The sequence below is a fragment of the Mus caroli genome, chromosome 12, assembly GCF_900094665.2.
Source record: "Mus caroli chromosome 12, CAROLI_EIJ_v1.1, whole genome shotgun sequence".
Lineage (NCBI taxonomy): Eukaryota > Metazoa > Chordata > Mammalia > Rodentia > Muridae > Mus > Mus caroli.
This window is the reverse complement of record NC_034581.1, coordinates 93,413,163-93,440,968: the sequence shown is the minus strand read 5'-3', so window position 1 is coordinate 93,440,968 and position 27,806 is coordinate 93,413,163. Positions and strand designations below refer to the sequence as shown.

The 27,806-nt window shown below is 38.9% G+C and overlaps 1 protein-coding gene across 3 annotated transcripts in view; it reads left to right on the top strand.

Annotated features, from left to right (window-relative positions):
• The window catches only part of Eml5 (EMAP like 5), a 116,532-nt gene that overhangs the window by 69,063 nt on the left and 19,663 nt on the right, over positions 1 to 27,806 (top strand). For 2 of the 3 annotated variants that reach the window (XM_021178777.2, XM_029484856.1), the window contains exons 22-32: positions 4,779 to 4,931; positions 5,012 to 5,143; positions 7,364 to 7,452; positions 8,880 to 9,056; positions 11,028 to 11,229; positions 11,838 to 11,964; positions 14,739 to 14,753; positions 16,486 to 16,494; positions 18,484 to 18,562; positions 20,300 to 20,429; positions 25,787 to 25,885. In XM_021178777.2, coding sequence (XP_021034436.1) covers positions 4,779 to 4,931; positions 5,012 to 5,143; positions 7,364 to 7,452; positions 8,880 to 9,056; positions 11,028 to 11,229; positions 11,838 to 11,964; positions 14,739 to 14,753; positions 16,486 to 16,494; positions 18,484 to 18,562; positions 20,300 to 20,429; positions 25,787 to 25,885 — 1,212 coding nt within the window. Of the gene's footprint in view, positions 1 to 4,778; positions 4,932 to 5,011; positions 5,144 to 7,363; positions 7,453 to 8,879; positions 9,057 to 11,027; positions 11,230 to 11,837; positions 11,965 to 14,648; positions 14,754 to 16,485; positions 16,495 to 18,483; positions 18,563 to 20,299; positions 20,430 to 25,786; positions 25,886 to 27,806 lie in introns of all 3 variants that reach the window. The other variant, XM_029484855.1, reaches the window with a different exon arrangement.

Here is a 27,806-nt window from a genome sequence, read left to right as displayed (position 1 = left end):
GAGGTCTGCTTGGTCGTGCCTTAGTAGAGAAGATGCGTTTAATCCTCAAAAGACTTGAGGCCCCAGGGACAGGAGAGGCCTGAGAGGTAAGGGGTTGTGGAGCACCCTCTCAGAGGCAAGGGGGATGAGGACTAGGATGAGGAACTGTGGAAGGGGGGATAGAGAGGGGGAAAACAATGAGAATATAAATAAATAAAATAATACAAATTGAAAAAAAAGATTATTGATGTCATGCTGAGTTAGTTATGAGACACTGATGTAAGTGAACTATATAAAAATTTGCAAATAACTCAGCTTCATAGCAATCAAAGAATAAGTAGAATTTAAATATACAATATGGCTTAATTTTTATATTCTTAAAGTTTGAGAAGTAAATATATCCTGAATACTTACCAGCCTTTTGTACTTCCTTTTTAAATGACACATTGGAAAGTTCCCATTAACAGTTTCTTTTGCTGCCATGCTGACGGCCACCTGTAACCTCTGTAGAGGTGGTATGACTTCAACCTTCATGCCCACCTGAGCCGTACAGTAAGACCCCCATCTCAACAACAAAAAACCAAACAACAGCTCTTGTATCCTGTGGTTTTAGGTTTTTTTAAAAATTATAATCAATTTAGAATTTTTATGGAATGTCTGTTTTTGGATTCTTGCTATTTTTGCATATCTTTCTTCATTCCATGTTTCCTTTTAGCCCCACATCTCTATTGATCTCTAATGGAGAACCCTTCTTTATAAACTCACTCTCATCATTATTTAATCTGTTAGCTCATTTTAATAATTGTCATTTTTCCTGCATCAAAGCCAAGATTCATGGGTTTGCTCAAGTTGAAGTCTCTAAAAATAATTTCTCAGGCTACCAAGGGTGACAATGTGGAGCTATGTCTCTCTGTCCTTGTTCCCAGTAACAACATCCTATACAATGTTGGGCTCGGAAAGGTCTGGAAATGGAAGTAATGTACAGGAGCAGGTGGCTCAAATCTTCTCACACATTCCTGCTGCAGAAAGTGTTTTTTCAAGAGAAGCTAGCATGTGTTCTCTTTAAGCATGGGGCTTAAAAGAGGGGTTCCTGGGAAGAAAGACACACCCAAGAGTGTGATTGTGGGGTTCTCTAAGGGAGTCACACTTCAGTGACTTTTGGAGAGTCTGAATCTATTATGTACAGAGACTTGCTAAGAACTTTATAAGATTTTAACTTTATAAGATTTTAGGGAGGTTCCCATGGGACCCAACAGAATTGCAATCCATACTGTAGGCCACAGGGATGTAGGAAAGTAGAAGGTATTGTCTTGTTTGAGGATCCCAAAAGATATCTGGGAAAAGGTAAAGCCTTATTTGAGGTTATAATGGCTTAGGTCTTAAACTTAGGCCATTGGTATTTTAACATTGTTTAAAAGTATTCATAAATAAAATAGACATTATCTATGTTGACAACTCTTATATCAAATATTATCTATTGTGTTGGAATTTTTGCTTCTTAGCTGGCAGGAGGCCTCAAGGAGACTCTGGCGTGGGAGGCTCCTTTTCCTTCTCATGTGCCTATAATGTTCCCTGGTTTTGTACCTTGCTTCAAACCCCCTCCTTATTCCAGTCATAAAGGATGTTCTGTTTTCTCCATCTCTCCTGCCTGCTTCCTTGGCGTCCTGGGTGCTGAAGTTATGTTGCACCACCACATTCAGCAAAGACTGAGGTTGAATTGGGCCGTGGCCACGCCCTCTGTTGTGTGGCCTATGGCTTGCTCTAGAGAATGCTATATTTTGACCCACGCTGTGAGTTTAGAAACAGACAACACAGGGTGGTGTGAGAGTTCTTCTTTCCAAGACAGCTAGCTGTTTCAGGCAGGCCAGACTTCCCAGGTACAGAAAGAAACAAGCAAACTCAAAGTGTTGGCAAGCAAAACAGAATTATGAAATCTGAGTTCTCAGTCTTGTCAGAGTCCAGCCAAATGTTCACATTCAGAATTCAGAGTTCCCATTCAGCTTTCATAGAAGAAATATGGTCAAGTTGTGTAATTGAATTGACATTTTAATCATTTACCCACAATGTTAAATTTTTGTTTAATTTTTTTATAGGCCATTGGGTGTCAGGAATTCTTGTAAACTTTCTGTGGTGGTTTTGACTACTTTGACTGCTCTGACTTGGGCTGAACACTTAAGAGCTGATCTGTTTACTTCTCGCTGTAAGCGATTCTTGCACTCAGACTCTCGTGCACATCACCTTGTAGTCACCATTAGCACAGCGTTCAAAGGTGGGACCCCTGGGGCTCCCCAAGGCTGTAGGCTGTAGGCTGTAGACAGTGTCAGTCACATTCAGCAGCAGAGACAACTTGACTATGGTGCTTGTGCATGCTTTCAATTACTAACATCCCATTTCGTGTTGGCAAGGGCTCAGAGTGCTCAGCCTAAAGGTAACAAGGTGATAACCACTAAAAGACGGTAATTACTAAGGGCATGAGAGATGATTCTGGAGGGTATAAAAGGAGAAACTGAAGAAAGCAGGTGTACCTGTAGGGAGAGTGAACAGTGAAAAAAGAATGAACAAGGAAGTACTAGCCGCCCCAGGGTGCAATTCAGATCTCTTTGTCGGAAAGGGCCTTGATGTCACTATACTCTGTACCTCCTGCCAGTGGTGAAGGAGTTTTGCAGAAGGTGTAGGCCGAGGCTAGTCTAAGAAAGTCTGCTATGATAGCACAGCTGTCTACAGCTCCCCTCAACCCTGTAAGTCTATCTGCTGGCTCCAGTGCTCCAGAAGAAAGAAGCAAAGTCCCTTTCTTCACTTTTGCCCTTGCAGGTTCCCTTTGGTAGTGGAGCAGGAACTACATTAGCCAAGAAGGAGTTAGGCAATAGGAAGCGTAGTGTATTGGACATGCTGCAAAGGTGGTCACAGTGGACAGTAATTAGAATACTATCTGCAGTATAAGGTGTGGGAAGATGGCTACAGTCCTTCAGTGGTTGGGTTGAGCTGCTTTGTGTAGTTTCCTGGCATGTAATTCATACCATGTAAAGGAGGGCAGTCCATACTGGCTGGTGTGTAGTGGGGGCGGGGGAGGGGGGTCCTATGAACCCTGCTGCGCTTGCAGTTTCCAGTTGTACAATGTCTGCCATGCAGATAAGGGTCACATGAAGCATAGTCATGCAAACAGGAATGGTTCTGACCAATCCAATTCAGTCCTTGTCCTAGATTGGTTTCTATTACTATAATAAAGACCATGACCAAAAGCAACCTGAAAAGAAAAGGGTTTATCTGCTCACAGATGCGGTCCATCAGGAAGGAACTGAAGCAAGATCAGTGGTGGAGTGTTGCATACTGGCTTGCTCCTCCCAGCTTCCTCAGCCTGCTTTCTTATACACCCTATGACCAACAGTCCAGGGATGGCCCCACTCAGAGTGGACTGGGCCTCCCACATCAGTCATCAATCAAGAAAATGTCCCATAGGCTTGCCCAGCCCAATCTGAGCAACATTTTCTCAGTTAAGGTTCCCCCTTCTCAGATGACTCTAGTTTATGTCTAATTGACAACTAACCAACATAGTCTTGGCTAGAGGCTCAGGTCACAGGATAACAGATTGCTGCTGTCATGTCAAGTAGCAGTTTGGAGTTTCTGGACCATACTTGTGGAAAGTTTCCATTGGAGATGAGTGCATTGTCTGCATTATCTTATTAATGGCTTCCCCACCACAGTATGTTCTAGACAAAATCAAATTGTCTGACAAAGCAAAACTATCCGCAGGATTCAGCTATAATATCATATAGCAGGGAAAAGAAGTTTGGTTTGGGGGTTGGCTGGTAATAAATGACAAGTTCTATCCTGATTTCTGTATATGACCACCGTGTACTACCGTCTCCCATGTTGTATCTCTAGCCTGTCCTCCTGAGAAGTATTAACATATCAGATAGCTTTCATCATGCCTTCCACTGAGTTTCTTTTAGGCATTCTTAACTAAAGGGTTACACATACACGTGTACTCATGCCACTCAATGACATCACTGCTGAGGAAGAAGTGTGATCTGGACTTTCTCCCTACCAAGTCTGTCTGCATCCGTGTCCATTCCTGTGCCTTCCACTGCTGCCGACTGTCATCACTGTCCCTTGACTCTCAGGCTGCAGCAGTCATTCCTAGATTCCTCTTTATCAGTGTGTGCTTGATTAGATGATTGTTTATTCCCAGTTCAGTCGGATTTTCATTCTGTAACCGCCTCACCCCATCCTTCAGATTGCATGCTAGTACTGAAAGCTGTAGGGTTTGCCTAAGCTTGCCGACTATCTTGCTGTCAGGATAAGCACATTATTATCTCTTTATTCATCAGTGTGGCTCTGACTTCTCTTGGAATGAATAATATCAGTAATAAGAAGCAATATTAATATTACACATGTATAGCTTTGAAACAGATCTTTCTAGCTTAAAGTAATAACTGCCTAGTGTCCTTTTTAATTTCTGAAGCATTTTTACAAAGATGGTCTCATGTTTAAATTTTTGACTGAATAGAACATCTAAAGATTGCATTTGCCCCCCACCCCTCACTCCCAGACTTCACTTAGGTCATTGGCTTTATGTTGGTTCAATTCTTCCTTTCATCACCTTTCTGTTGATGTAAAGAACAGTACCTTTTTGTTAAGTTTAGTTTTGTTAAGTTTAACAGAATGTCTTGACTTCTTTTTTGTGTTGATTTGAGGGCATAATACCTACAAGTCCCTCTTTATACTTAAAGGCCCTTAGAGAGCAGACTTTGGACATGAACGCGTGACAGGCGCTCCCTGATGCTTCTCTTTTCTTCCAGGGGGGCGCTGCTGCTGCTTTTCCCCTGACGGGAAAGCTTTAGCTGTAGGTCTCAACGACGGGAGCTTCTTAATGGCCAATGCTGACACTCTGGAGGATCTTGTGTCCTTTCACCACAGAAAAGATATTATTTCAGACATCCGGTTCTCACCTGGTGAGATTGCATCGAGTGTGTATTTGACTATTAGCATCAGGTAGTAAACGTATCAATGTAGACAGATGTTTCTGTTGCAGGTTCTGGGAAATACCTAGCTGTGGCATCCCATGACAGCTTCGTTGATATATACAACGTGACGAGTAGTAAACGAGTGGGGGTTTGCAAAGGAGCAACCAGCTACATCACCCATATCGACTGGGACAGCAGAGGTAAGACGTTGGTGAGGGCTGCACGGGCCCTGGTACAGCTCTGCAGAGTAGCAGACGGGATGAATCCCACAATGTGGACACTGTATAGGTTCAGACTTTCAGAGCATAGGTGACAATACAGTGTTAACTTTAAAGTAACCTAGATTCTATACAAGAAAGAAAGCCAGCTATGATGTCCTGATGGGCTTCACACATTTCAAATGTGGAAATAGAAATGTAAAGATTTCAAAATCACTTCTTCCATTATTTAATATAGCATATATTTTTCTAAAAACTTGTCATAATTTTATGGCATAGTATTTAATGAGTACTTCTTTGCAGAGTGCATAGCATATAACAATGAAAATTTTGGACAAACGTTAAATATTTTAAATGCCCTCGCTTTAAAGGATATTCTACAATTTAAGCAAGCAATTTTCACAAGAAAAAAAATGTTTTCAGTTTCTTTTCAGTGTGAATACCAACTAATATATCTACCTACATAAAAAATAAGCCAGGGCTGGTGAGATGGCTCAGTGGGTAAGAGCACCCGACTGCTCTTCCGAAGGTCCAGAGTTCAAATCCCAGCAACCACATGGTGGCTCACAACCATCCGCAACGAGATCTGGCGCCCTCTTCTGGAGTGTCTGAAGACAGCTACAGTGTACTTACATATAATAAATAAATAAATCTTTAAAAAAAAAAAAAAAAGCCTAGCCAGGCGGTAGTGGCGCACGTCTTTAATCCTAGCACTTGGGAGGCAGAGGCAAGCGGATTTCTGAGTTCGAGGCCAGCCTGGTCTACAGAGTGAGTTCCAGGACAGCCAGGGCTACACAGAGAAACCCTGTCTCNAAAAAAAAAAAAAAAAAAAGTCTTTCCTGAATGAAATTATTTAATTAAATAGAGAAGAAGAGAGTGCAATGGTGTTAATACATTCACCATAGAGAAAGCCAGCTTTGCACATGCCATGCAAGTGCCCTTACCACTGAGCTATGGCCCTGCCCATTTCTTATTTTTCATTTTCAGAGAGGGTCTTGCTAAATCCCACAGGTTTGCCTTGAATTTATTCTGCAGTCCAGGCAGTCCTTGAACTTATAAGTTTTCTGCCCTTTCTCAGTCTCTTGAATGGCTCAAAATATAGGTCTTAAATTTGAGTTTTCCTGTAAAACTGTAGTCAAAACACAAATATCCACGCAAAAATATAGCTATCACTTCATAGTGGATAAAGTTCAGCTTATTCTGAAACCAAATATGAGTGACCATGGCCTGGGAACACAGACCCAGATTTACCTCAAATACCATGTTCCAAGATAGTAAGTTATAGGAAGTTTTCATAATCATAAACCAAGAAAAGTTGTAAATCAAGACATTTCAAAAGTACATTAATAAGACCAGTACCACTTATTGAAGATGCTCTCTTTTTTTCACTGTATATTTGTCTTCTTCATCAAAAATCAAGTGTCCATAGGTGTATGGATTTGAAGGGACCCACTGCCAACCAGGGAGCCTTGATGGGACTGACCTAGGCCCTCTGCACATGTCCTACAGCTGTGTAGCGGGGTCTTCTTGTGGGACTCCTAACAGTGGGAGTAGGAGCTGTCTTTGACTCTGTTGCCTAGCTTTTGGCCCCTTTCATCCTACTAGATTGTCTGGCTTTCATAGGAGAGGAGATACCTAGTCTTGCTACAACTTCTTATGCCATGACTGGTTGATGTCCATAGGAGAGCCTGCCCTTTTTTGAAGGGAAGTAGAGGAGGAATGGATGAGGCAGGAGGGAAGGGGAGATGAAGGGTGGAAGGACTGGGAGGTATGGAGAGAAGGGGAGTTGAGACTGTGATAAGAAAGAAAAGAAAAAGACAAATTTTAGGAAATTAGTACATTGGTATGTAAATCAGGTAGGCAGGCCACGCAAAGGGAATCCATGTTTTAGGCTTCAGATGCTGCCTGCTGGCATTGTTATTCTTTGATGGAAACCAGGACTCTGACTATCCTAAAAGGATCTACCTAATGAATAGTAGCAAGCACGCTAGGTCACAGTTAGGGGGTGAAAGCTAGCCCAGGAGAGTTAGGCTCTACACTGGAACGTTCCGTTTCTCCCTAGGGAATCACACGAGTTCCCATCATCCCGTGAGATGTTTATCACATGTTATGCTTTGATTTCTTTCTGGGAATTACAGTTAAGAGTGATATTTGTATTCATGTGTCTTTAATATGTCTGTAATTTTTAAATTCTCTTTTAAGGAAAGCTTTTACAAGTCAACACTGGTGCTAAAGAACAGCTATTCTTTGAAGCTCCCAGAGGGAAAAAACAAACCATCCCCAGTGTGGAGGTAGGAAGATGGCGCTGCTTCCTGTGATGTTTATGTGATTGACAGTGGCTGGAAAACTGAGGCCTCCTTCCCACCGTTCATCTGTGTGTGATGATCATCTGTTCTCACAGAATTTGAATAGTTCTTCCAGCAAGTTTATTTTACTGGGCCAGATAGAGAAATAGATGGATAAAGAAATAGTTTAAAGCCAGCCTGGTCTATGTAGTGAGTTCTAGGCTAGTTAGGGCTTACATAGTGAGACTTTGTCTCAAAAAAAAAAAGGAATATAGAAACTTGTATGCTTAGCTGCACTTGAATCGCTGTCCTAAAAGTACAAGAAGCATTCCCTGGTCAATAGGACATGCCATCTTCTCCTTTGTGGTACCCTGTGTCTTTTGAAGCCTGTGTACCTAAGATGCTTGTTCTGACAGGTGTGTATGGGGATAGGAGAGGGGTTGGGGGGAGGAGAAGGAGGAGAGAATTATTCTCGGTCTTGTGCCTGATAAAATCACTAGTTTTTAGTTGGTATGATCTAGAAAGAGATGCTCAGCAAGTGTAACATGGAAGAGGCTTAATAAAGGGGCTGTCAGACTTCTTAATTTGTAGACTGATTGAAAAACATGTTTATGGTGCTGGAGAGATGGCTCAGCATTTAAGAGCACCGACTGTTCTTCCAAAGGTCCTGAGTTCAAATCCCAGCAACCACATGGTGGCTCATAACCATCATCTGTAATGAGATCTGGTGCCCTCTTCTAGTGTGTCTGAAGACAGCTACAGTGTACTTATATATAATAATAAATCTTTGGACCAGAGCAAGAGGGCAGACTCAATTCCCAGCAACCACATGATGGCTCACAACCATCTGTACAGCTACAATGTACTCATATACATAAATAAATAAATAAATCTTTAAAAAAAAGAAAAACATGTTTATCACCCATTAAGAGAGACTTAGAGGGCTGGCGAGATGGTTCAGTGGTTAAGAGCGCCGACTGTTCTTCCGAAGATCCCGAGTTCAAATCCCAGCAACCAAACCACATGGTGGCTCACAACCATCTGTAACGAAATCTGATGCCCTCTTCTGGAGTGTCTGAAGACAGCTACAGTGTACTTACATATAATAAATAAATAAATCTTTTTAAAAAGAGAGAGAGAGAGAGAGAGACTTAGATACACAGGAAGCCTTGTTTTGGGGTAATCTTGCGAAGAAGCAGTTTGACTTCTCACTGTGTGCTCAGAAGCTAGGACATATAGTATGTGTATAGTAATCATGTCCTAAATGATATGCTGAAATTCTCTGCAGGCAGTGGGGCTGGGAAGCTATAAAACCAGCTAAGGATTTAGCAACTTTCCTGTTAAATCTTTACTTTTACTGTGACGTAAAAATATTTAAACTTGACATATTAGATGTTAGAATCTTACAGCAGTTTTTTAAAAAATATTTTTAGGTGGAAAAAATTAGTTGGGCAACATGGACAAGTGTTCTTGGTTTATGCTGTGAGGGAATTTTTCCGGTGATTGGAGAAGTCACAGAAGTAACCGCCTCTTGCCTCACCAGTGACAAAATGGTCCTAGCCACAGGGGATGACTTGGGATTCGTGAAGCTGTTCAGATACCCAGCTAAAGTATGTGTTTCTCTTTATCTAATGATACTGTAATGAAAATGGTGGAGGAACTATAAATTTCACTGTTTTACTAAGAGTGATGTATAGATAGTACACAATGTTACATTGCCAGAGGTTTGGAATTGTGATCCCTATTCTTGGCATCTAAAATAAGCATTATAGTTTACTAAACTGTGCCTTGATTTATATATTATGTTGTATAGTGTTTTTTATTATTAAATAAATAAATATCCCTCTCTTGGTATTCCTTTTATCAATATAATTTTATAATTAATTATAAGCATAAATATAACCTTACTGTATACCATTAAGAGTCAATATAAGCTTTATAGATGTAGGGTTTATATCAGAAAAGAAGGCAATAAATAATAAACAGTTAAATATCTATAAAATTAAATAACACTGATTTACTGTGATTTGTTTTTTTCTGAAACCAGATACTACAGATTCTTTACCTCTCTCTAGTCTGTGTTGTTTGATTGTTCAGTTTATTGACCTTTATTCACACTATTGTAAAACAACTTGTGTATATAGTGAAGGTGCATCGACTTTCTGATTGTCATAAACTAAGTTATATATTGTAATCTGGTGTCAGTAGGAACATGAACAGAACTTGAAGTGGGGTGCTGAGATAATATTGTGGCATGGAACTCGTGGTGGCCTCAGCCGCCCTTGTTAGCATCTCCAGATGCTTATTGAAGTGAAAACACAGGTTTTAAACTTCTTACTGGGAACTCAGCCACTCAGGAAAATATCCTAGGCCCAGGGATTTCAGTTTATAGTAAGTATGGAGCTTACCTAGCCTGTTTGATCCCTACGAGGAGAAGGGAGGAGGAGGGACGTGCCTGTAGCAAGAACCACACAATCTTAGGACAGATTTCCTCCTCATTAACAACAACATGAACAACAGCAGGTCTTTATTTCATCTATTTGTGGGGAGAAGCATATGTGCCTTATAGCCTACGGACATGTGGAGGCCAGAGGACAACCTGAGAGAATCGGTTCTCTCCTTCCACCAAGTGTTCTGAGAATTAAACTCGGGGTTAGTGGTGTACCTTTTTCTACTCAGCCTTCTCACCAGACTCCTAATTTTGATTGTCTCCCCCCAAGAGAATTCACTCATTTTCTCTTATTTACTTGTGTGTGTGTGGGTATATGCACACATGTATGTGTGCCTATGAGCACTATATGCCATGGCACATGGAGGTCAGAGGACCCCTGCTGAAGTTGGCCCTCTCCTCCAGTATGGCTTCTAGAGATCACACTCCAATCATTCAACTTGATAGCAAGCACCTTGACATGCAGAACCGCCTCCCTCACCCTTCTGCTTTGTTAATGTGAGAAACTTTATTTTAACAACTTTGAAAAGATGTTCACTTGGGGCTGGTGAGATGGCTCAGTGGGTAAGAGCACCCGACTGCTCTTCCGAAGGTCCAGAGTTCAAATCCCAGCAACCACATGGTGGCTCACAACCATCCGCAACGAGATCTGGCGCCCTCTTCTGGAGTGTCTGAAGACAGCTACAGTGTACTTAACATATAATAAATAAATCTTTAAAAAAAAAATCTATAAAAAAAAAAGAAAAGAAAAGATGTTCACTTAAAACTTACTTATAGTTTACTGATCTCAAATTTACTTGCACAACTAAACTTTCTGGGGCATATAACTTACAGTTCCTTTGGAATTTAAAAAAGTATTACAGTTCTGGAGAATGTAGCTCTTCAGTAGAGTGCCTACTGCCTGCCTATCAGATATGGAACACTAAAAGATAAGAGAGAGGAAGGAGAGAGAGAGAGACTATGTGTGTACTATGTGTATGTAGTACTTACCAATAAAAGCACAAGTGAACTGAAGTTAAATATAATTATATGTGTGTACTTATTGTATATATTATGTATTACCTCAGACTTTAAAAACAAAAGTGTCAATACTAGCATTGGGAAAGAATGTTTGGATTCACTTTATCTTCAGGGAAAATTTGGAAAGTTTAAGAAGTATGTGGCTCACAGCACACATGTCACAAATGTTCGCTGGACTTACGATGACAGCATGCTTGTTACCCTGGGAGGAGCAGATATGTCCTTAATGGTATGGACAAATGAAGTGGAGAGCCATCGAGAAAAGAAGTGCTGTGAGAGTGAAGAGTCTGATATAGATTCCGAAGAAGATGGAGGTATTCCATTTAAAATGCAGAAAAAGTAGCTTCCCTGATTCAACCTACAGAAGTTAAAAAGAATAATCATGTTTGAACAATTGTGTTATTAGTGTTTTGGTCAGCTTTACAGCAAAATTGTTTTTGTGACTCATGACTGGCATGCATTGATGACTTAGATACTTATCATCTGTAAAACAGCTAATCATATTTTAAGTAAGTGCTAATAAAAGCTTTTATATTATTGAACTTTATATTTTAAGATGATTTTGATTTTCTTAATGTGCTAGTAAGTAATATCAGTAATTATAAAAATGCAGAATGGATGAATAACTTAGCCATTCACACTTAACAGTTGAGGGTACATACTAATGTATGCGTACACTTATGTATATAGTACTTTTAGTAAAAATGAGATAATTAAACACATTTTTGTAGCTTGCAGTAATGTACAATTAGTGATAATTAGTAGATATCATTACATATTAAATGTTATTCACATTAATTTTTCTAGTTGCATATTTAGTATGTATCTTTAACAATTTACCTTATAATGTTGGAAGAAGATGAATTTATAAGAATGTAATTGATCACCTTATCATTTAATAATATGTGTATCTTAATGACAGGCTATGACAGCGATGTTACAAGAGAGAATGAAATTAGCTATACCATCAGAGCCTTATCAACAAATATTCGCCCAATGTTTGGAGTCAAGCCTCATTTGCAACAGAAAGAGCCATCAGTTGATGAAAGGTAATAATAAAGTTTAAAGTTTGATGAGGAAAAAGATACTGACATGAAAATTTGAATATTATCTAGATGGATTTTCTATAGAAGTTAATAGCAGGGTTGATTTGTGCAGTTGTGAGCCACTGTTAGAAATTATCTTTAAGTATTTTTCATGTTGACACTATATTTACAAGGAGTTAAAAAATGGTACAGCAATATATAAAGCTACTTTGGTTGGATCAATCTTATTTTCAGGCTTTCATAAGTGTGTGTGATGGACTGGAGAAGAGAGAGAAGTGTGACGCACCTTGAAAAACCCTGTCTGCGCATCCTCAGTGAAGAGGTTGTTTAATGAATGCTATTGTTTAATGAATCTTTCCAAAAAGACAGGTTGAATTAAAGCCTGTCTTTATTGGAAATTACTGTTCTTGACATAGAATCAACATATTCAGAGAAGTTTTATAAAAAGAAAACTTCCATGTGTGTTCCTGTACTAGTACATGTCTGTGTGAGTGTAACTGTGGTGGTCAGAGGTAGACTTTGCCTGTTGGATCTTGTTTTTCAGAAGCCATCCATCTTTTAAAAAACAAAACAAACAAACAAACAAACAAACATGGGTTCTGAAGATTGAACTTAGGTCCTCATGCTGGAAAGGCAAGCACATGGGCTATTCACCAGCCCAGCCAAAAAGTTTTTAGTAACATCTGTGTTGAGAAGAGAGTTTGACCTAATGCTATAAGTGAAGGATGGAGAACAGTAAAGAGACATTTGAGGTTTGGGGCTGCAACCTGGTGATAGAGCACTTATCTGCATGCATATGGCCCTGGGCCATATCCTCAGCATCACAAACAGAGCACAGTAAGCCTATGGCATAGACTTCACATGTGAAGACATTGAAATAGTAAAAGACAGTATCTAGAAGCAATGAGAAACAGAGGGGTGGTTGTGGGTGGGACAGTAGTGACTTCTGGAGAAGGCTGTGATGAGGGAAACTTTATTATAAGTGTACCCAGGCAATGCAGCTCCTTTCTGCTTCATGTGCTCAGTTGTTACATAAAATACTGTAACAATGGTGGGCAGTCATCTACCGCAGTCAGAATGAGCGTGCATTTTGTTCTGTGTGAAGAAGAAGCAAAGTATAAAAGCATTTTTAGGCAAGTTGTTCACACTGTGATCTGAATACTTGTACTAAAATGACAGAGTGAGGAGCTTGCTAGAAGACAGTGTCTAGTACTAAATCTGTACACTTGGAGCCAGTCAAAAGAAATACCCATTTCTGTCATTTACCAGTTATGTGAGCTTGAAGAAAGATTCATCTGTTCTTAAACTGTTTCTTCACTGGCAGAATGAGAGCTATAATCCTTACCTGTGGATTATTTCAAGGTCTAAATAAAATAATAAAAAAAAACAAATTAAGTTAAATATTAAGGATTAAGATATAGATCTTTACTGCTGACACCAGTCTCACTTAATGAAATATAGAGCAAGCTGGGCATGGTGGTGCACATCTGAAATCCAGGGAGGCAGAGGCAGAGCTCCGTGAATATGAGGGCAGCCAAGTTCCAGTCCAGCCAGGGCTACAGAGTAAGAGCCTGTCTCATACAAGAAAGAAAGAATGACTAACCTAAACTACTAATTCTGAAGTGAAATATCCGCAAAGTAATGAGTACTGCCTGAATATTTATTAATTATGGGAATACATGTACACAAACGTGGGTTTCTAAAGTTGAGTACTTGAATAATTATTATTAGTATCATTTAAGGGAAATTTCAGCTCCCAAGCAATGAAAAGTAAAAAGTACCATAATCTCTTTCATAAGTCATATTGATATTTTTCAAAGAAATGTCACCTTTCTTCAGATCAGTTTGTTACATAACCTGACGTTGCTCTAGACGCCGTCATTCTGTCACGTAAAGCAGATTTCCTCTTCATTGGTGAAGCAGTGCAAGCCATGCACAGGGGAAGTTTCCTCTTTTGAAGAACTGTCTAATGCTGTCATCACTGTAACCACTGCTGTTAGTCAGTTTTCTTGAGACACAGTCTGGCTTTGTGGCCCAGTCAGGCCTGGACCTCATCAGTACCCCTGGCTTTCCTCAAGTGCACACTTCCTGCTCTGTGTCGCTGTAAGCCACCAGGCCCAGCTCTAGTTTGGATTTTTTTTTTTTTTTTTTTTTGCAGCTAACTTCTCAGAATTATTTCTGAATTTATCTATTTGTTTATTTGCATTTCATCCTCATTTTCTGTACCTGATGTCAATCCTGCTAAGTTCTTTTGAAAATGCTGAGACAGTCAGCAGTGTGGCTTAGAAGAGTCCTCGTTTTCACAGACATGATAACTAGAAGGAGATAAACAGTTACTTCTTCTGCCAGTTCTGAATATGTGACTCAAAGTGAGCTTTACCTATTTAAACAGCTGCCACATATTTTAGTGTTAGCCATTAAATGTTAGTTACTTCATAAGCAGTTAAGCATCGAATCATCTACTTTATAGGAAATACTTCTGATGACAATTGATTACTATTATATTTAGTTAATACTTCATGATTATTTTTCTAAATGATTTTAATAGTGATATAAGTTTCCTTTTCAATAAATATTTTATAGCAAATATTTTGTATCTAAGGTGGTTAACTCTTAATAAGATTTCTAGTATTTTAATTAAAATATCCAAAATCTGTAATAAAATTAGAAATGTTGTGTTTTCTTAGTGTTCTCCTGATGTTATTTTATTCTGCTTGCTCATTGTCATATGGACTCACCATCAATTTCCTATTGTTCCTCTTCTCTTCTGCTCAAAGACAGGGGGTAGTAAGGTAAGTGTTTTATTAAGGAACATATTCTGTAAAATGTTTAGTATTCTATTTTGATCCTTATATCCAGGCACTAACTTTTTCTATAAAACATTTAGTTGCACTTGCCAAAAATAATTAGAAAATGAAACCTGTGTTGTAATTTTGAAAGTAGGACTTCATTACAAGTTAGTTTTACAAAGGATTTTTCTTGGACTGAGAAGATTATCAAGTTAATGAACATATGTTCTGTGTAATAAAATTTAATATATTCATGCATTTAAAAATATTAAAATAAGATAAATATGGTATTTTTATGTTTAACAATATTACATGGATAAGAAAGTCAGTTGGAGTGCTGGCTTTCTGGCTTGCAGCTGCCTTCAGTAAGCTGAAAGTCCTCAGAGCACCTCTAAAGGAGACAACATGGAAATTGTCGATTTTAGAAGTAAGAAAAGATCACTAATTCTAGAGGAGTGACGGGTGAAAAGGATGAGAAGTGCACTTGAGACTAGATTGTTCAGGTGTCCAGCTGCTACTCTTGAATGTCCAACAGCAGAAATCATCTGGGAGACTCATTATGCATTTTCAACAGAATAATATATGCAAAGATGAGTTCAGAGTGTGCCTTTGATCTCTGAAGAGGCCCACATAATCTTCCATGAACTTAACTGGGCTGAGGCATCCAGTCCTAGGCCCATCTGTGAAGTACTGTATTCAGTACTGTACTCACTCCATATTAAAGGAGAGCAGAAAGCACAGAGTGAAGCGAAGTCTGAAGGCTGCTTCTGAGAACACTCAGTTATTTAGGAGTCACTGGGTTAGAAAACATGGAGCTAAGTAGAGAGGAATTGCAGTCACAAGTGCGATGTCCTGTGCTTGGATCACCATCTGCCAGGAAGGCGTCATAGCAGACTCCTGTGATCCCATTCAGTTCTGTTAGTGATTTTTTTACCATCACCCTCCTCCTGCCCCTAGGTCTGAATCCAGGCCTCAGGTGATAGCCAGTGTTCCAAAACAGCTGCATCCTCACCCTTGTGGTTTTATTTCATTTTATTTTGGTGTTCTGAGACAGAATCTTAAGTATATATAGTCAAAGCTGAATGAAATTTGAGGTCCCTTCTTAGCTGTCCAAATGCTGGGATTTCAGACACCTGCCAAGCTTTGTTCTCTTATTCAGGGAACTATTCCCTTTTCCCAAGAGTGGGAGTGAGAGAGATTTGCTCTGTGGCTCTGGCTGCCCTGGTACTAATAGTGTCACTTAGGCTACCCCTGAGCTCACAGCAATCCTCCTGCTTCAGCTTCCCAGAGAGTGCTGGCATTATAGATGAACACCACCACACTCAGTTGGCATTTTTCTCTTTAACAATACTTTGGTAGCTAAGTCTTAAACTTGCCCTGAATGATGACCAAGTCTGTTTGCTTGAGTTGGTACCTGGAGACCTTCTTAGATATGAATGATGGTCTCATTAGATAGTTTCCTTAAAGGCGGCCCCAGTGATACCTAGCTAAGGGCCTCTTCTTCTGAATTCTTCCTTTCTGAATTCTCTCATGTCTTCCTTTTTTATCTTCTGATTTCTATGCCATTAATGGAATAATTGAAACTCTTCTTACATACAGTAATAAACAAAAAACAAGTCTTTATAGTTTATCTGCACTAAACCTAATAATATTTCATTATGAACAATACTGTTATAATGTTTGAAATTCTAATATATGTGATAATCCTTCTCCTTTTTCCTTTGCTGCTGAGAAGAGGATCTAGGTAACCCTCTCTTTGTTGTTTATGAGAATAAATTTTGTGTTTTGATCACCTCTCCTACTTGCCGTTAATAAGCAGTGCTGCTTTGTTCTTCACCTTTGTTTCTGCTTTTCCTCCCTCTAAAGGCGTCTTCATTATTTGGCTTACATAAGTCACTCTATTACTAACATTTTATCCAAATTGAATAGTTTTTAAGTCAAAGTTGTAAATGAAAGTTCATTTTAGGCAGTAATATAATTTATGTAAATAGCCCTTATAAAAACTAAAGTAGGCTTAATTGCTGTATGTGATTATAGATAAAACTTGTGAATGGAATTAGAATTAAAGCTATCAGATACTTAAAATTTGAATAAAGTTTACCAACAACATTGACTTGGAAAAAAAGTCACATTTTCTATCTTCTTTGAATTACTCCTGGTAGGGATATTCTTAAATGTTAAGTATTATAAATTTAATTCTGTATTTATGGACATTCAAAAAATATGAAGGTTTTCACTTTAAATTCCTATGAGAACTTGGAAACTTACATGTTCTCTACACTTTTATGACACCAGTCAGTTTTGCTCGTACATACTATTCGTGCTCTATGTGAATATATACATTTATTTAACACTGTTTTACAGTACTCGGGATGAAATGTAGGCTTTGCTTATGTTAGGCCACCATGCTACCTCCAGGCCAGCTCTCTGACAGCCTGCATTTATTTAGAATGCATGTTCCGTATGCAGCCCTCGGGCTAAAGCAATGGCTCAGTGGTTAAGAGCACTGGCTGCTCTTACAGAGGAATCGCTGCTTTCAGTCCCTGAACTCCATGGTGGCTCCCAAACATCCTTAATTTTTAGTTCTAGGACACCGGACATCTCTTCTGACCCCTCTGGGCTCCTACATGCATGTGATGCCCATACATGCACTAAGACATGTACCAACGTGTATGTACATGCACATACACACACACATACACACAATTAAATATTTTTTAAAAGATGTAACACTTCTTTTAGCTTTGCAAATCTGTAACTTGACAGTAATTCTGTAAACTATTTATATGGCTTTAATAAATTATTAAGTGTTGGACGTGTTTATAAAAATAATGAGTATCATTCCTAATTTAGTTATAAGTTGAATATTTAGATTTTAGAGAGAAGTTAATGAATGATTTAGATTCAGTGTTCAGATTACAAAATATTTGAATAATAGTTGAGATGGACTAGTAAGTGGCTTTTAAAAATTAAAGGTTTTACCAAAATGCCCTCACAACTATATAATTCAGAATATGAATCTGTGCCCAACTGGAATAGGGAGCATTTTAGTAGAACTTGAGCAGATAGGGAAGGGCTTGACTCAAGAACCATGATATAGGGAAAGGGGATAAATATTCCATAAGCAGATTAGGGAAGAGGGCAATCTGGGGACAGTAGCTGTGGTAATGACCTTTGGTAGGGTGTTGTATGGTTTTCATCGCTTTATGATGATAAAATGTCTTCCTGAATACCTTCCTGGTGCTGATGCTGGAAGTCAGGCAGGGATGCGTAAAGGGCATGGAATGGGAGCATGGAGGGATGTATAAATTTGAACTCATGTGAATTGTGTTACCAACAGTGTAGAAAGTTCATGGAAATGTTATCTAAATTCTCTGTTCAGAATGTTTTACATATCTGCTATGTGAGTCATACGGGAGGCTTTAGAACAGTAATTCAGACTTTGATAATAATCTATCTATCCAGAAATGTTTTGAGTATGTCAAACTAACATTCTTACATTTGCCTATTCTTATGCTGGTTTATTTACAGTATAAGACATAGACCAAAGGTATTAAAAGTAAAAATGAATAAAAATGTTGTTTCTTTCTGCATTAGAAGTTATAAAGAAGTAGAGAGAGCACAGTCTAGTAGAACGAGAGTGAGCTCCCTTTGGTGAGGGTGACATGTCTGGAAGCTAAGGTTGGGAGACCCAGTGTGATCTGCCTTTCTGCCTTCCCCCCATCTCTTCCAGGCCTCCAGTGAGTAGGGCCCCACCACAGCCAGAGAAACTTCAGTCAAACAATGTTGGCAAGAAGAAGAGACCTATAGAGGTAAGGCAAATGAATTTCCCAATATTCCCATGCTTCCTTTATATAAACATTTAAGTGTTTCCATTAATTTTCATGAAACCAGGTATATTGCATTATCTTTTCCTGGATGGTTGTAAAACTTGGTTGCTTAATTCTTACTCAAGTTTGAAATTTGGATTGATAACCTCTGCATCTCTTAATTTCAAATGAGTCCTTTACTCATACATAAGTAATGACTTTGATTGATCTATATCTTAGAGAATGTAAATTTATATGAATGGTTTATGGCCTAGGGAAGCAAGACACCTTGGTGGTGTCTTAGAGTTAGTAAGTTGATTTTATAAGTTAAAGAGTAAATGTAGCCGGACCCCCTAGAGGTCCTAAGGACTAAACCACCAACCAAAGAGTACAGGTGGAGGGACCCATGGCTCTAGCTGCATAATTAGCAGAGGATGGCCTTATCTGGCATCAATGGGAGGGGAGGCCCTTGGTCCTGTGAAGGCTCAGTGTTCCAGCTTAGGGGAATGCTAGAATGTGAGGTGGGAGTAGGTGGATGGATGGGGGAGTACCCTCATAGAGGCAGGGGGAGAGGGAATGAGATGGAGGGTTGTGGAGGGGAAACCTGGGAAGTAGACAACATTTGAAATGTAAATTAATAAGCCCCCACTCCTGAAGAGTAAATGTACTATTTCAGGACCTTTTTACCTCATGTGATACATTTAATATATGGAGATTATTTCTCCTTATCTCTTCAATCAACAGACCTTTTCACAGGCATTTCCTAATGCCCAGGGGCAAACAAGCAAACTATGCTAGGTTTGCTATAAGAGGGATTAATGATTGTAGCTCTCTCCCACCACTCAAAGGCAATGAAAATGAATACTTCTAGCTGTAGGATTCTCTGTCAAAACTTTACCATTATTTGTTGGAAACCACTTTGGTTTCTCCTGAGTTTCTAATTTGGACATAATTTATCTGAAGTATGTAGACCAAGCACCTAGACTAACAATGAATACAAACTGCAACATTCCTTTGGACATAAGAAATGTGTCCAAATGAGATGATCGACCCTGTGAGTCCCTTCTCCTTTCTATAAGTTTATATTGAAAAATATGGAATGTGTGTTTCCATTGCTGAAGGCATTTTACATAAAAAATATGTCTTATGGTTGTTCCACCCATGAAGTCACGCAGTGGTGGTCACCTGCATAAGACTGGTCCCACCAACACTCCACCATCAATAGGGAAGGTGCTCAGAGGCCCCTCTCCCTGAGCAGCTGTGTACAGCAGGTGGGGGGGGGGCAGTCAATGAAATCATGTTCCTCAGGGGTGCAACTCCTGGTAAGTCTCCCTTTTTTGTGTAAATAACCACTACTCGTGCACATGCAAACAGCAGCAATCAAAGACAGTGGGGTACCAAAGATAAGAAAGCAGGAGGGGACTTTTGGGGAAGAAGAGGTTCAGTGGGAGGAAGGGGAGGGTGATAATGGGATAGTGGGAGAAGATGAATTATGTCAAAGAATGTATATATACACACATGTGTGTATGTGTGTGTTTACATGTGTGTGTTTCATATGTACATGTATGTTTATATGAAATCATGAAAGGCTAATGAAACTTTTAAATGTCTAGCTTAATTTTGGGTTAGAAATTTACAAAATACCTAAACCACTTTCTTCTTTGTCAGAAAGTACTCATACTATCTATATCACATTTAGGCTGAGGAAGGATGTAATGTACATTTTTGACATTGTTACAGGACCTTGTGTTGGAGCTTGCTTTTGGCTATCGGGGCAGAGACTGCAGGAACAATGTGCACTATTTAAATGATGGTGATGATATAATTTATCACACTGCCTCTGTTGGAATTCTACACAATGTTGCCACAGGTAGGTCGTTGTAATTTTCTGTACACACACTCTTTTTAATTTAGAACTTCTTACTTAGCAGCGTAAAATTATTTGTTAAAACTATGAGTAGTAGTTAAACTTATTTTACTTAACTTTTAGAGGTTTTTGTTTGGTTTGTTTTGTTTTCAAGACAGAGTCTCATTATGTAGCTTTGGAATTTTGGAGGGTTTTGAGGTAGGGTCTCAGTATGTAGCTTTGGCTAGCCTGGAACTTCCTATGTAGACCAGGCTGACCTCTAACTCAAACTCATAGAGATCTGCCTGTCTCTGCTAGGGTTAAAAGTATATACCAGTCAGATAAAGTGAGGGCAGGTAGCACTAGAGAAAATCAGATGGCAGGAGGCAAATGCAAGAACCTTACCAATAGAAACCAAAGTTACTTGGCATCATCAGAATCCAATTCTCCCACCATAGCAAGTCCTGGATACACCATCACACCAGAAAAGCAACATTCAGATCTAAAAACACTTATGATGGTGATAGAGGACTTTAAGAAGGTCATAACTCCCTTAAAGAAATACAGGAGAACACAGGTAAACAGCTAGATTTTTGTGTTTCCTCTTTAAGGAATTATAGGAAAACACAATCAAAGAGGTGAAGGAAAGGAACAAAACCATTCAGGACCTAAAAATGGAACTAGAAACAACAAATCACAAAAGGAGACAACCCTGGAGTTAGAAAACCTAAGAAAGAGATCAGGGGTCATAGATGCAAGCATCACCAACAGAATACAAGAGACAGAAGAGAGAATCTCAGGTGCAGAAGATACCATAGAAAACATTGACATAACAGTCAAAGAAAATACAAAAAGCAAAAAGCTCCTAACCCAAAACATCCAGGAAATCCAGGACACAATGAGAAGACCAAACCTAAGGATAATATGTATAGAAGAGAGTGAAGATTCCCAACTTAAAGGGCCAGTAAATATCTTCAATAAAATTATAGAAGAAAACTTCCCTAACCTAAAGAAAGAGATGCCCATGAACATACAAGAAGCCTACAGAACTCCAAATAGACTGGACCAGAAAAGAAATTCCTCTCGACGTATAATAATCAGAACAACAAATGCACTAAATAAAGATAGAATATTAAAAGCAGTAAGGTGAAAAGGTCAAGTAACATATAAAGGCAGAACTATCAGAATTACACCAGACTTCTCACCAGAGACTATAAAAGCCAGAAGATCCTGGGCAGATGTCATACAGACACTAAGAGAACACAAATGCCAGCCCAGGCTACTATACCCAGCAAAACTCTCAATTACCAGAGACAGAGAAACCGAAATATCCCATGACAAAACCAAATTTACATGATATCTTTCCATAAATCCAGTCCTACAAAGGATAATAGATGGAAAACATCAACACAAGGAGGGAAACTACACCCTGAAAAATCAAGTAGGTAATCTTTCAACAAATCCAAAAGAAGATAGCCACACAAACATGATTATACCTCTAGCAACAAAAATAACAGGAAATAACAATCACTTTTCCATCTTAATGGACTCTTCATATCTCTTAACATCAGTGGACTCAATTCCCCAAAAAAGACATAGACTAACAGACTGGATACGTAAATAATACCCAGCATTTTGCTGCATATGGGAAACACACCTCAGTGACTAAAACAGACAATACCTCAGAATAACAGGTTGGAAAACAGTTTCCCAAGCAAATGGTCCCAAGAAACAAGCTAGAATAGCCATCCTAATATCAAATAAAATCAACTTTCAACCAAAAGTTGTCAAAAAAGATAAGGAAGGACACTTCATACTGGTCAAAGGAAAAATCTACCAAGATGAACTCTCAATTCTGAACATCTATGCTCCAAATGCAAAGGTGCCCACATTCATAAAAGATACTTTACTAAAGCTCAAAGCACAAAGCACACCCCACACAATAATAGTGGGAGAGACTTCAACACCCCATTCTCATCAATGGACAGATCATGGAAATAGAAACTGAACAAAGACACAGTGAAACTAGCAGAATTTATGGACCAAATGGATCTAACAGATATTTGTGGAACATTTCATCCTAAAGCAAGAGAGTGTACCTTCTTCTCAGCACCTCCTGGTACCTTTTCCAAAACTGACCACATAATTGGTCACAAAGCAGGCCTCAGCAGACACAAGAAGATTAAAATTATCCCATGCACCTCTATGAGATCACCACGGACTGAGGCTGGTCTTGAATAGCAATAAAAACAATGGAAAGCCCACATACACGTGGAAGTTGAACAATGCTTTACTTGGTCAAGGAAGAAATAAAGAAAGAAATTAGAGTTTTGGGCCGGCAAGATGGCTCAGCAGGTCAAGGTGCTTGAGGCCAAGTCCAAGGCCATGAGTTCAATCCCTAAGACCTACAGAGTAGAAGGAGAGCAGGAGAGCATCAAGGCTTACAAGTTGACCTCCGACCTCCACAGCCATACTGTGATACACACATGTCCGGCCCACCCCCGGTTAATAACTGTAATAAAAATATATTTAAAAAAAAGAAATTAAAGACTTTTTAGAATTTAATGAAAATGAAGACAGATCATACCAAAACTTAGGGGACACATTGAAAGCAGTACTAAGGGGAAAATTCATAGCTCTAAGTGCCTCCAAAAAGAATGTGAAGAAAGCATTCACTAGCAGCTTGACAGCACACCTGAAATCTCTAGAACAAAAAGAAGCAAATACACCCAAGAGGAGCAGACCACAGGAAATAATCAAACTCAGGGCTGAAATCACCAAATAGAAACAGAAAGAACTATACAAAGAATCAACAAAACCAGGAGCTGATTCTTTGAGAAAATCAACAAGGTAGATAAACCCTTAGTGAGACTAACCAGAGCGCACAGAGGCAGTATCCAAATTAATAAAATCAGAAATGAAAAGGGAGACATAGCAGTGAAATACATCTTAAAATAATTATTTTGTTTGTTGAATATTAACAGTTGAAAATATTCATTAATGATATTTTTAGGGCATTAAAGGATATGAATATAAAAGTTGAACAAAATTTTGATGTATTATTTGATTCTCAAAATACTCAATATTATTAGTATGTATGATATATAAAAATGCATTTAAATAATAAAAAATTTTGAGAAAAAAAGTATATACCACAACACCTAGCCTCAAATACTGTTTTTAAAAGATGAAAGATTTGTATGTTCTGAGGGGAAACCAGAATAAAAAATAATATTTTAAATGTATGAGAAATAATCTAAAATAAGAATATTTCATATTATAGTTGTTTGTATCTGTTTTGAGATAACATTATTATATAGTCAAGGTTAAAACTCTGTGTAGTCCAGGCTAACCTCACTAGCCATTTTTCTGCCCCAGGTTCCTCAGTGCTTTGCCACTGCGCCCTGTAATATTTTAGTCTTAAGAGAGTATGATCCAGCAGAAGAGCATTTTATAATGCTAAGTCTCCACGGGGCTCTAATAGGAATGAAAGCTTACTATATTTAAAAACACATTTTATAAGGAAGAAAATGATTGTACAATTAAGACTTTCTTTTCCAACACCTTCAGCATGAGAATAGATGGTTTGGGATAACTGTCTTTGAAAGTGGCAGCAAGTGGCTTGCTAAACAAGTAGTGGCTGTGATGGGAGTAAACTGGGTGATTTTCCTGAGGCTGTGGAAAGCTCAGAACACTAAGAAGGCTACTGGCCTCGGCTGTACTGGTTATCCTGTGTATATAATCTACGAAGGTGAGAAAATACCTCTTGGTGTTTATTTGATTGGTTTGATGAAGAGCAAATGAAGTTCTCCTGGCATCATGTGATGACCACTCTGGTGAGCTAGAGTGGTAATTTTGCTTTCTTTTATGTAATTATAAACTTCATAAAGCCTACAATTGGAAGTAGCAACAGATGTTATCCAGTTCAACACTTCTTTTTTCCCTCTGAGTATATATAGAGCAGGTAGATTGTGTGAATCAGAATTCCTGTCCCTTGGTCATTACTAACTGTAATATGATCTTTGTGCTTTGGCTTCCTAAAGTAAAGGATTCACCAAGGTCCCAATAAATCAGTAGCAGTTTGCCTCTTAATAATTTGTTTTTTTGAAGATACTAAGAAAATCCGTCCTCTCTCATGGTTTCTGTATCCTTTGGGAGAATGAGCAAAAGTAAAATAGGACAGCCAAGAAGGAACTAGACGGATAGACACGTGACACTCATGTTTATTCTTAGGTTCCTGGTTTGTGATGTATTTGGGAGGGAGGACAGAGGAGAGGAGGCCCTACTTTAGTTTTGAGTGTTTTCCATCAGTTTGGGGGTACATTGTAATGTTCAGTGTCCTAAGATTCTCTGCTAGCCTGTTTCCCAGCAGTTTAACCAGCAGCCCATAATTAACTGTTTGTTCTTCTCACTGGACCCTCAGCCCAGGAAAACACAAGGCATGTTCTAATTTGAGAAGATTTATCTGCTTGGTTTTAATTTTTTGGATACAGTTCTTATATTGTTTAGTCTGGCCTGGTGCTCACTGTGTAGCCTAGGGTGCCCTCAAACTCACTGTCTTCTCCTATTCTTTCTCTGGCGATGCCCAGGCTCGCTCAGACTCAAACGCATAGAGAGTGGCTTGCCTCTAGGGCTTGCAGGTGTGTACCACCCACCCATAGGCTTTGAGAACATGTAAGTGATGTAGTTGTGTTAATGTAATTGTTGAGTTGTGGCAAACCTGCTGTGCATATGCCTCTCACATCTATATCCAGCCTGCTGTGCTGACTTCATTTCCCCAGAGTTATTTACAGTCTTGTTATCATCTTCATGGTCTGCTGGTAGAACCTTGGAAGGGTCTCCACTACTCTCAGAACTGCTAGCTTTCTGATCAAAAAATACTGCTTATAAGATAAATGTGAAATATAAATGAACATCATCCAGATTAATAAATGGAAAATTTACTTTTGTTTTCTCTCTAACCCTAATATATCTTTGTTTGTTTGTTTGTTTACAAAACCAAAAAGGAAAGATTATAGGCAGGGAATCACAGTTGTCTGTAATTCTGGTACTTGCTTAACTTTCCACCCATTTGCAGGCTTTCACAACAGTCCACGTCACTCAGATGAACCACGCATGTGCAGTTAGTCAATCTCCAGCCTTTTGTTTCCCAGTCTCTTGTGGTACTTGGTATCTTCAGCTTGTCTGTGGTTTATTCTTTTCAGGGTTCTGATCCTTTAAGATTACTGATTCATTGCCATCCTTTTGATAGTAATCACTTGCATGGTAACTGCTCAAAATACATTTCGAATGAACAAATAAATTAGTTTATCATGCTAGGTAAGTGTATGTGGCTGTTGCATCTCAAAGTTTTCCAAGTTAATTCTCGTATTCTCTTATAGGGACTCAGAGTTTTTATCAAGAGCATAATGATGATATTTTGTGCCTCACTGTAAATCAGCACCCCAAATTTATCAACATAGTGGCAACTGGCCAAGTAGGTATGTTTCTGTATTTCAAAAAGAAATAGTTTGAAACATTTATTTTGTTCTAATAATTTCATACCCTAGGAAAAATAAGTGTATTAAATTGTGTATTAATTGCTTGGAATGCATGTGTGCATACAGAACCTAGCCCGATTACCTTATGCTTGCTGCCAGGTAGCTTTCTAGTCCTTAACTTTGGTTGTCTGAGTTTGCTTAGACTATTCAAAATGTAAACTATCATATAAATAGTACATTTTTAGCTTTATCAGGGATTTCTGGTCAGCTGAATGGCTGCATTCAATACTATATAAAAAAGAATAAAAAGGGGAGCTAAGAAATTAACTAGACCAGTGGGGACAGAGCCCAGTGTTCAGCAAAGGTTAAGCTGGGTAAGAGAGAATGCAGGTCTGTTTTACACTGCACTTTAAAGTGTTTGTTTGGCATTAATATTGATCAGATTCACTACTGGTTTGATGTACCTGTGATTTATTTTTAACTTCTGTCAAAAACTTCAGGGCTAATGACTCAATGAGTAGGAAGGCAGGTATTTTAGATTGACAGAGACTACCATGAAAATGCCTTACAGATGTGGGCCGTCCACTCTACTTGTAATACCCATTATTGAAATTACCGTGTTTGTTGGGTATAAGTTAGTCACAATTGCTACATTCACTTCACTTGCTTTCCTGATGTCTTTATTTAATTTTCCATGTAAATACTAAGTTTGTTCTTCTCTGGGTTCTCTGTTTCTATAGCTATGCCACATAGAGCCCTTGTATTTTCCCTTCTATAGAGTTTCCTTTTTATTTATTTTTATTTTTTTATTTTTTATTTTATTTCATTTTATTTTTGGATTTTCAAGACAGGGTTTCTCTGTGTAGCCTTGGCTGTCCTGGAACTCACTCTGTATACCAGGCTGGACTCGAACTCAGAAATCCGCCTGCCTCTGCCTCCCAAGTGCTAGGATTAAAGGCGTGCACCACCACTGCCTGGCCTTTTTTTTTTTTTTTAATTAATTTTTCAAGTAAATCCACAAAGTAATAGATTTTATTTACAAAGTAAATGATATTATGACATCATCGTGTATATCATTATACATTTTCTTTATTGTTTATTTGTATGGTGTATGTGCGTGTGTGTGTGTGTTTGTTCATGACGATACCAGAAGAGTGTTCTCCTACTCTGTATCCTTTGCATTTGAGAAGAATTCTCAAATTGCATTCTCTCTGAACCTGGGACTTGCCTTGCCTTAGCTAGGCTAGAAACCAGCAAGGCCAGCAATCCTCCTGTGTCCACCGCACTTAGGGCTGGGGTTACAGGCATGTGTGGGACACTAGTTTGTTACATGGAGAGATTATGGACCAAGCCTGATGGCTCAGCCTGTAATGCTCACACTAGAGAGTTAGTGGCAAGAGGATTGAACCCCACAGCTTTATGCCTAATGAAGTCATTCAACTTTTCTTTAGAAAGCTTGCTTATAAAATGGCCCTTTAAAAAGAACAGACGTCAGCGCCTTTGTGAGTTCTGTCTCATTGACCCTTGTTCTTGGGCACATAGACAGTCTAACCACTCATTCCCTCGACTTTACCTTCCATCTTTGGAGACAATGGTTTTCTCAGTGACTTTCTCCTAGTGTTTTTCTTTAAGAAGGACCATTTTGTATATCTCCCAGCTGTATTGTAGAGGAGTGAGATATGCATGGAGAAGGAAATTGCTTCCCAGGGAGAGCCTTCTCTGTACTGGACTATGTCTTGAGTCTTTGAAATCCCAGAATTCTCTATAAAAAAGGTTCTGAGCCGGGCGTGGTGGCGCATGCCTTTAATCCCAGCACTCGGGAGGCAGAGGTAGGCGGATTTCTGAGTTCGAGGCCAGCCTGGTCTACAGTGTGAGTTCCAGGACAGCCAAGGCTACACAGAGAAACCCTGCCTCGAAAAAC